The sequence below is a fragment of the Rhea americana genome, unplaced genomic scaffold (genome assembly GCF_003343005.1).
Source record: "Rhea americana isolate MKP2758 unplaced genomic scaffold, rheAme1 scaffold_44, whole genome shotgun sequence".
NCBI lineage: Eukaryota > Metazoa > Chordata > Aves > Rheiformes > Rheidae > Rhea > Rhea americana.
Window position 1 is genome coordinate 4,798,563 of NW_028186579.1, and position 9,271 is coordinate 4,807,833.

Genomic DNA, 9,271 nt, shown 5'->3' on the forward strand with positions numbered 1-9,271 from the left:
CCACCAGCTGCGTCCCAGCGACGTCGAGGCCGAGGCCATCCTCTCCTGCGGGGGAAGAGCGCACTCAGCGCCGCCGCGGGGGCTCCGCGGGCCGCCGCGCAGCGCGGGGCGCGTCCGGCGCGGGCTTCGCTCGGTGCCGTCGGCGGCGCGTTTGGCAGGCGGCTGTCGGCTGGGGCCTGGTTACCGGGTCATGAGGTGAGGACGGGGTTTGAAAAGACGTTTCGTAATTAAAATGGCCCAGGTGTAATCGACGTGTTATGTAAACAGTTTATTAACGGCCTCAGACTAACAAGTTTCAACATCGCCTCGCTACGGCCTAAGAAAGTGGCCGCGTAGCGCGGGGAGCTCCGTGAAGCAGCAGCAGCATCTCCGGAGCTTCGCGCGGTTCCTCGGCGGCCGGCGGCTTCGTTCCGCGCCGGGGCCCGAGGACGGCGCCGGGCGCCTCGCGGAGCGCCGCGTTTGGCCGGTTTGCCCCTTTCGGAAGGGTGTGCAGAGCTAGGCGTTTCCGTGCTGCTCTAACGAGCTTTCCGAAGGGAGTAGAAGCAAATTAATAAATCGAGTTTTGTAGCGGCATCAAAGAGTATGTTCTTGCGGGTAACCATCAAATAAAACCTCCGTGATCCCTCGCGTAGTGGTTACAGGTGGAGGTAGAGAAAGGAGRCATCAAGTCATGGCTCCAAGGCTGTAAACAGCTCTTACGGATGGGTGAGGGAGCTTACGTGAGCGAAGACTAAGCAAAGGTCCACTAAGTTTTATAACAGCCTATTCTGTCTGTTTTATGCAAACGACAGTCATAAGGCTGTTTTTATTATTGGCTCAGGTTGCTTCCCTGTTCTGATTTTAGATTGTGTTCATAAAAGATGTGTTTTATGGAGCGGGAATGTTACCTTGCTGTTTGCTGTGCGTGCCTTCTGGCTGGTGATGCGCTGTACCTTGGAAACTTTGTTTTGGTTTGTAGAAYAGCTCCTTTTTAGTGAGTCACCCTATCACCACCTAGTAGGGGAGATACTGTAGCGTATCACATACAATTTATATATACCTAGTCTCAGTTTATCAAACGTTAATGAATTTAGATTAAAAACTGCCTCCAGTGTATTTATAGGTGTTACTCTTCTGTGTAGAGCACAAAATTATGCATTATGCATCCTCTTTTGTTGAAGAAGGGAGTAAAATGTTGTACAGTAAGATGTACTTATAAAATGTTTTACGGTAGTTTAGAGRTATTAGAATGGAATAGTGTACAAACTGAAAATCTATTACTCAATGCGTTCAATGTATTGCCTCTTTTAGTGAGGAACTCTTAATCTATTCAATCTTAACCTCTTATTTTCAATCAGTATAAGAGAATGAGCACTGTCTGATCTTGGAGTATATGATGCTAAAGTCCTTCATAGAAATATTCTTTAAATACAAGATAGAAACTTCACAGAACTGAAAACAGTGAGGGTCCGAATTCACTGTCACTGATTTTAGTGGGTACTGTGACGTTCTAGTGACAATTTTCTGKCTCTCTCAGAAGTAGGCTAATAATTGTTATCTGGCTCATGGGTTTGTTGTGTAAATTAATGTTTGCAAGAGCTGGGAGACTATCAGATGAGGAGTGACAGCATGCTTGTGCCTCCCTGTCTGTGTGTGTGTTTGCACATCGCTGCAAGAGCGCTCTGCGTAGCCTTCTGAAGCAAGATAAGTTTTATTTTCCAGTACCATTACAGAACAGACTTACTGCCTCGAGTTCAACAGTTGTATTATTTGCTTGATTTCTATCCAGATATAGGGCTGGGAACTCTAACCTGACTTGCTAATAGCATTTATAAATCAATTTCAGGGAGAAAAGGTGGTGGAGGAAATCTGGTTTACAAGATTTGCAGGCAACCCTGGAACATATGCTTAGAGGAGCAGTTCTTTGGCTGTTCAACAGATGCTCTACGAAAGATAATCTTTGATTCTTTTTAATAGTCTATCTAAATCAAAGAGCATCCTCAGGTTTTTATCTGAAGCTGGTCTGCCAAGGGAAAAGAGCAAGTGTTTTCTTTGAAACAAATGTTGGAGCACTTCTTTAATAGGCTGTCCTATATATTTGTCACATGAAAAACTAGTTTAAGATACTAAGTTGAGATTAACGTGATTATTATTTTAACTTAATCAACAGAAATCTCATTATATTTATATCATCTTAAATACAAGGTCTGATATTTCTCAGACACTTGTAATTAGAAACTGGGAAAAGAAGGAGAGAAGGTTTAAAGCACATTATGGTAAAATAAAAGCTGAGGAAAAAATCTGTATTTGTGTTCATCGAACAGTACAGTGACAATTCGTAGATAGGTCTCACTAATTAGGGCAGTGTTTTAGAGCGTCTTGGTGTACTTTTTAGGTATTTAGTCATCACATGTTTTTGTGAATTTTATTTGAGGGATGTTGTTTTGCTAGGAGTGGATGGTTTGTTAAATGGACTGTTCTGGATGGACAAGAGTGTGTGCTTGAGAAAAGTTTTTGAAATCATTCTCAGGACAAATCAGGTGCTACTGAGTAGGATGCATCAGTTGACTTTGCCTTTTAATTGCGTTGGTGGGGCTTTTCTGTTTTTGTTCTGTTTTAAATAGTAATATGAACACCTCCGCTCCCCCAGTTCCATTCTCCCTCCCAGTTTTGTGGCTTAGGGAGAATACGTAATAGTGGTCCCTGTATAATTATAAAGTAGATCACTGTTTTGGATAGTTGCTTTGTGACYCTAGGGATGTCACGTTATCTAGATCTGTTTAACTTCTTCCGCTCCAGAGAGCAAGCAGTTGGGATACCAAAATACTATTCCCAGTTACTGACTAGAAAACTGACTGCCTTCAATTACTTCCRATTATGTTTGATCATATTTGATGCTGAGACCCTCTAATGAGACACTCTGTGCCTCAATTTCCATTGACCTTTAGCTCAAGAGAGTGACTCTGCCAAGCTGAGGTCACCTTTGGCAGTTCCTCCTCGGGATGAGGAAACAGTCCTGACAGCCTGGCCGTCCAGACCGCAGGTAGTCCACCGCCTCCTAATGCATGCGTTGGATGCCAGGAAGGGTGCGTGTTTGGATGCGGCAAGGAACTGCTGCTTTCAGGAAACATACAGTTTCTGTACCTCAGTTGTGCTCTATCCAGGATGCTTTTTTGTTTTAAGCTGTGTCTTTACTGTAAATTGTGCTACCTCTGATCTGCTGTTCTGCTGTGATGATGGGTAGATGGTTTTGTCCATCTATTTGCCAGTGTAGGTTGTCCCTTATATTCTTTTAAACCTCATCTTATAATTTCAGGTGATGGAGCTGCAGGAACTTTCCTCGGCAGACTACTGCACAGGTTACTTGATTTCATCATAAAATTTTTAGAGATCTGTTGTTTGACATTCCCCCTCCTCATAGCCTATGTATTTAATTTGCTCCTCCTATCTGTGTTAACGTTTTTGCTCACAGCTTTTCTTATTGGAGTTATCAAAAGGAAACTTAATCTCCTGAATTCATTATGAACAATATGTTGAAACGAGCTGTTTAGTGTGTGTTAACAGTAAGAAGCTTGGACTTAACAAAAATGCAAGCACTTCACAGCATCAGGTTATCTTGGATGACTCTGGCCACTCCTGCTCATCAGTTTAACTGTAGGGTGGCTTCACTTCTACCACGGGTCTGCATGACACCAACAAGCTGTCTGTTGTGACCCAGGTGGTTTCTATACTTGGGGGACAATTTGGGCAGCTGTGATGGCCTGTACCTGATGGGGGGACTGTCCATAGGTCAGATGTGACACTCCCACAGGTGTGAAGGACCTAGCATGCTCCGTTTCTCCTTCTTGTTTAAAACTCAGTGATCTTTAGCTTGCTTATGTTGGGAGGAGGGCGCGTGAAGCACCTGAGCCAGAGATTCTTGTTGTGAACTTACTACGAAAATTGCAGACCTCTGAGAATAATTTAGTGGAGATTGGTGCAGCATTGCTGGCAGCGACACTGCCAGTGCACAGAGAAGTCTCGAGTGCTGAATTTTGCTTTGTCCCTTCTGGTTGCTGCGTTCAACGTCCTTTCTGAACTCCTACAAACGTGGAAAGGGTTCCTCTACCAGAGGGTGGCCCAAAGGCCTGTGAAACGAGGAATGGCTACGTGCGCGCGTGTCCCCCTTCGCCTGCAATGACGTATGGCAGAGGCTGGCCTGAGCTGCCGCTTCRCATCCTGGCCTGACTTCAGCTCCCCAGCGACTGTGCACTTCGCTTGCGCGGAGCCCGAGAACGCGGTGGCACGGGAGCGCTTCTCGAAGCAGGCGCTCCTCCGAAAACCGCCTGGCCTTCTGGCGACTGCACGGCTCTCGCAAGCGCTGCTTCTGTTCGTGGTTGGCGCTTGGGCCAAGAACATGTTAAAAATTTAACACCTCCCAGAATATCAGAATATGACTTTTTTTTCTTTTTTCTTCTTTTAAAACGCTTCCTCTTCTGACGTTGGTAGTCTTCTGTTTATTGTTTATCCTGTTTGGATGGCTGGGAACGTCTTGCGTGTTGGAGTTATTTTTTGTAAAGAAGTTTTGTGATCCTCCTTATGGCATCCATGCCRTTATTTTTGTGGAGGCAGTGTTTTGCATGTGAGATAGCTCGTAGAGGCTGYGTGGTAATAGCAATAGGACAAGAATAAAGTGAAATTGGAATTTTTCTCACCTAGGGCAGTGAACTGATTTGCAAAGAATGAAGAGGGCCTAGTATAAAAAATTACAGTTGGTATTGCAAAATTGCCCTGAATTTCAGTGTAGGTTTTTCCAAATACACCGGTTAAACTCACTGTAACAGGATCTATTAAGTGAAATCCATTATTACTTCTGTCTTTAAAATATGTAATTGAGGAAGGAGAAGAAAACATGTACTTTATTTTCAAATGCATAATTCTTTAAAACTGAAAATTTGATGAGCATAGTGATCGGTAAATGAGCAATARAAGAGCAGGTTATATTTAAAAATAATCTGGATTCGTGGAATGCTTTTCCTCTGAATCAATTTGTGAAATGCAACGATCAAGCTATTCTTTTAATTACTCAGATATTGATAGTGTCATGTATATTCTAGTAGTTATAAATAATATTATTCCTAGTAACTGTCACAATATAGACAGAACCCTTCTCCTAAACTAGGCAAACCAACAAGTATGGTTATTACAGGTATGTAATAACTTGTAATTTTTTCTTATTTATCAGTCTTGTGCTCCATTTATTTAAAAGCAATGTAATAAAGTATTTAGTTAGCTGGTGATAGTAAAATCTTGACTGCTTATGTAAAAATAGTAATTGCTTTCTTTGATTTACAAGGCCACTTTTCATGGGGACTCTTTCTGAAGTATGTAAAATGGGAAATAGTATTTTATTCTGCATTTGGAAAGCAATTCAATGAGGTGCAGTAGGCCAACTGGCTGATAAATAACTRATGTTACAAAGTAACTCATTTAATTATGATTTTTACTTTTGGAGCTAATCAAATCTAATTATGATTTTGATATTCTTTCTTCTGTGACTTTATTTAGGTCTAGCAAATTTAACTGTAACAAAATCTATCCCTAATAAATTTGGATTAAATGAGCACGTTTAGATTTTAAAACAGTTAGTCTTGTAATTTAATTTACTTGTCTGTTATTATAAAGAGTTTGGAGTAGGATAAAGTGCCCTTTCTGTTTCTCTGTGCACTGTATTGCATGACCCAGCAAATATTCAATATTCCCTTCTTTAGAAACTCATCACATGTTTTGTCAGACAAGAAGCAAAGTTGCTTTAGTTGAATTTTATGTCTGATCTTCCGTCAAAGACGTGCCCTGGTCTTGACCCTTCCTCTGTGTATGAATATGTGGAATCAGCAGTTTGCTTTGATTAGGGGAATGTTTAGGGTGTTGCCTCCAGAAAGATTGTAGAAGAAATTCAGAAACTTCACAAGTGCTTTATTTTCGCCTGTGGGTGAACAATTAATACTGACTTATTGCAGCTTTCTTAGCAAATTCGGTGCATCTGGGCTGAAGCAAAAAGGCTTTTTTACTTTTACTTTTTTAAGAGTGACAAAAATGAGACAAGAACAGAGTTCCTTAGCATTTTTCTCATTTGTTTCTAATAAAAATGTGTTGTAAAAACTCTCCCCCTTTTCCTCACTGGCTGAGTTAAAAATGCTGCTTCATTCTACTATATATGTATTTATATAGCGATCTAATTACAAGCAGAGGAACATGTAGTAGCTTATGTTTTCATCTCAAATATTTGTGGAATATATGTAGAACCAAACTGACTGTTTTTGCAAAAAGATCTCAATAATTTATTGGTGTTTCCAGCAAAACACAGGCAAAGTAAACACATCTCTAAAAACATGTCTTGTCCACGCCTCCCCCACTGCCACGCTTGTTGATGCCTGGCCCTAACGCTCAACTCTGACCTACATGAATTAAAAGCCCAGGCCTGCAATGCAGGCAGACTGTAAMATAAAATCATTAGGTGGAGAACAACAGGACTGTGACAATTCATGGTGCATTTCTGTTTTTTTATTATTATTATATTTTACTTTACAGAATCATTGGTAAGCTTAAGACTTAGTAACCCATTGTGGTAGTGTGATAACTAGGAGCAACTAACGTATCTTCTCAACTATTTTTTTTTCTAACTATGTGTAAAGGTGATTAGGACTACATTTGCTATACAAATGCAACACTCATTTTACAGTTGCAAATATGACAAAATKAATTTAATAGGATCACGATTCCTCTGCCAGTATCTGCTTCTGCAATTCAGGTCCATAACATAGAGGATATATTTATGAAGTAGGTGGGGGAAGGACAGTATTTCTTATAAATCTTGGCTGGCGTGCAACCTATGTTAGGTTTCTTGGGAGTGAAGAAAGACGTTGCATTGGGTGGTCTTGTGCCGGCGTGATCGTGAGCTCGTGGCTGTTGAGGGGCATGTGTACCTCAAGCTAGGGGGTCTTACCGATTTCTTTCTTCAGAAAAGCCCTGAGTGTGGAGTGCTACAGTATACTGTAGTTCGCCTCAGTAAACGTCTTCAGGGGCACAAGTGATTTTTGTTTTTTTTTTTTTTTCTTCTGTGCAGCCCTTGCAGAACAGAGAGCTGAAACACTGCAGCATCCCTTAGTATTTGCATAGGAATTACTCCACRTATTCAACCAACTTCACAAAGAATGTTTGAGAACTGGAGTCTGAACAATCTGACCTGCCTCAGGAAATTGTATTATCCAAGAAGAGGTTAAAATTAGAATAGGTATGGGGAGGTTTTTGTAAACCAAGCAACTCTGCTAATAGATGAATCATGAAGGTGTAACTTACRGTCCTTGATAGCAAGCAGCCCGAAGGTGCATGTGTAGTAAGATTACTGGAATCATTTAGAAGTGCTAGCTGAAACGACTGAAATTTGAACTTAGTCTATTGTAAATATTTGTTACTTATTATCTAATAAAATGTAATACTCATTATCTATCAAAACACATTTGGTTAGAGTTAGGCAAATGAAGGTGAGGTATAAGGTGCATGTTTTTGACACTGAGTTATTAAACGTTGGAAGAGCTTACCTGGAGATGTAATTGGTAGAACTGACCACTTATTTAAAGAATATTTTCTGGAAAAAACATTTTATTGGAAAATAATTTTCCAGAACATAGGAAACAACAGATCTAGTATTAGCCTAAAATGAAGGAATGGGATTGAGAAAATGTCAAAACATTTGGACAGCACTGAAAAATTTTGGATTTGACTTCATTTTTAATAAAATTAATGGGTTCCTGTGTTGCACTGCATTGTTCATCTAAAGTTTGACATTTTAAAATTCTTTGGAATGAGACTTAAGTAATTGAATTAAAGGCTTTCCTTTGTGTTTGGCTCAATCTTTTTTCAGATTTTTCTTTGTTCTACAGAAAGCCATGCTACATGTGGATGAGTCTGTTTTGGTGGCTTGACCTGAATCAAGTTCCTGTCTTTCTTTCAGGAAGACGCTTTTTAAGTTTATCAGCTAACCCAGAATATTGAGTATTTATTCAACACCACTGACGGAGCCTTCATCACTTTAGGCCTTGAACTCCAAACAGTCTTTCAAAGAGTGCAATTGCTCCCACGAGTTACTGGGTCTGATGAAAATGTTTAGTCTTCTTGGTTTGGGTTAGACAGGAAGTCTGACTAGTTGATGACAAAGACCTTCTCTAGCTTTGAAATATGTGAACAGCTTTGAAACAGTAATGTAATTGAAAACATAGCATTAAAGGTAACTCCTCCGTACACATTATCAGTTTCTGATATTATGAACAAGAAATTCAAAATGTGGTACAGCTGAAAAAAAGCAAGCTGCAGAATTTCTAATGTGGTTGTTCTTGAAGGACTGATAGTTTTAGAGCCACATTCCTGAAAACCTGCCTACCTACAGTGAGAGATAGAAATGTTTGCCTTTCCCTTTGCTTTTAGAAATTGATATAATAATATCTTGAAATACACTGATTCCAGGTGATTTTCATCTTTGGCCTTGTACATGCATTTTCTTTAGGTAGTCATGTTCTGAGTCTCTTAATAGACTTTATTTTTAAAAAAAAAACATATAAAATGTGATTTGCTGAACTACTTCAAATAGCCAACACAATGTCCTACCCTAGTTGCATGAGATCTAAAAATGTGCAGTATTGCCCTTTATTTCTTGAAAGGGAAAGCTGTTGCTAATTTGTAGCATCAGAGGCCTTACTAACTTTTTAAAGTGTTAACAATGGAAAATGTTAACAGAGGGAAAAAGAGCCATCACAAACTGAAAATTTTAGCTCCAATTACTCCAGTGGTATTCAAGAGTAGTTCTATAGTATTTTTCCTTTTAAAATATATTTGTGTATTTGTAAAGCTTAAGGAAGCTTTATCTGCGTAGCTTAAGGAAGTATGAAGTCGAATTTTAGCGGTTGTGAAGAAGTTTTTATAAATGTGGTGGCATCATGCTTGAAGAACACACCTTGTATCTTGTGTGAGCCATTAGCATATCTAAGGTATTTAATGTCATAAAAAGGTACTTAAACTTTCGGTATCGCTGTGATCGGTCGCACTTGCATTGGCGTGATAAACTACAAAGCGCCCCTATTCAGCCATTGTTGCTGGGCTATTGGAGTGGCTGTTGTTGGTCTTCCAGCCCTGTCCATTCACAATTGTCCTGGTGATACTGGGTGCTTGTTGTCACAATACTTCAAAGATCTCCCGTCAAGCTTACAAGAGCTAACGAAAACCTGTTTGTATTTTTATACCTTTTTTTTTTTTTTTT

The 9,271-nt window shown here is 40.1% G+C and overlaps 1 protein-coding gene across 1 annotated transcript in view; it reads left to right on the forward strand.

Moving 5' to 3' along the window:
• Positions 1–175: 175 nt before the first annotated feature.
• The window catches only part of EPAS1 (endothelial PAS domain protein 1), a 76,428-nt gene continuing 67,332 nt past the window's right edge, over positions 176–9,271 (forward strand). The window contains exon 1 of the mRNA XM_085315872.1: positions 176–195. Coding sequence (XP_085171998.1) covers positions 191–195 — 5 coding nt within the window. The 5' untranslated portion in view covers positions 176–190. The remainder of the gene's footprint in view (positions 196–9,271) is intronic.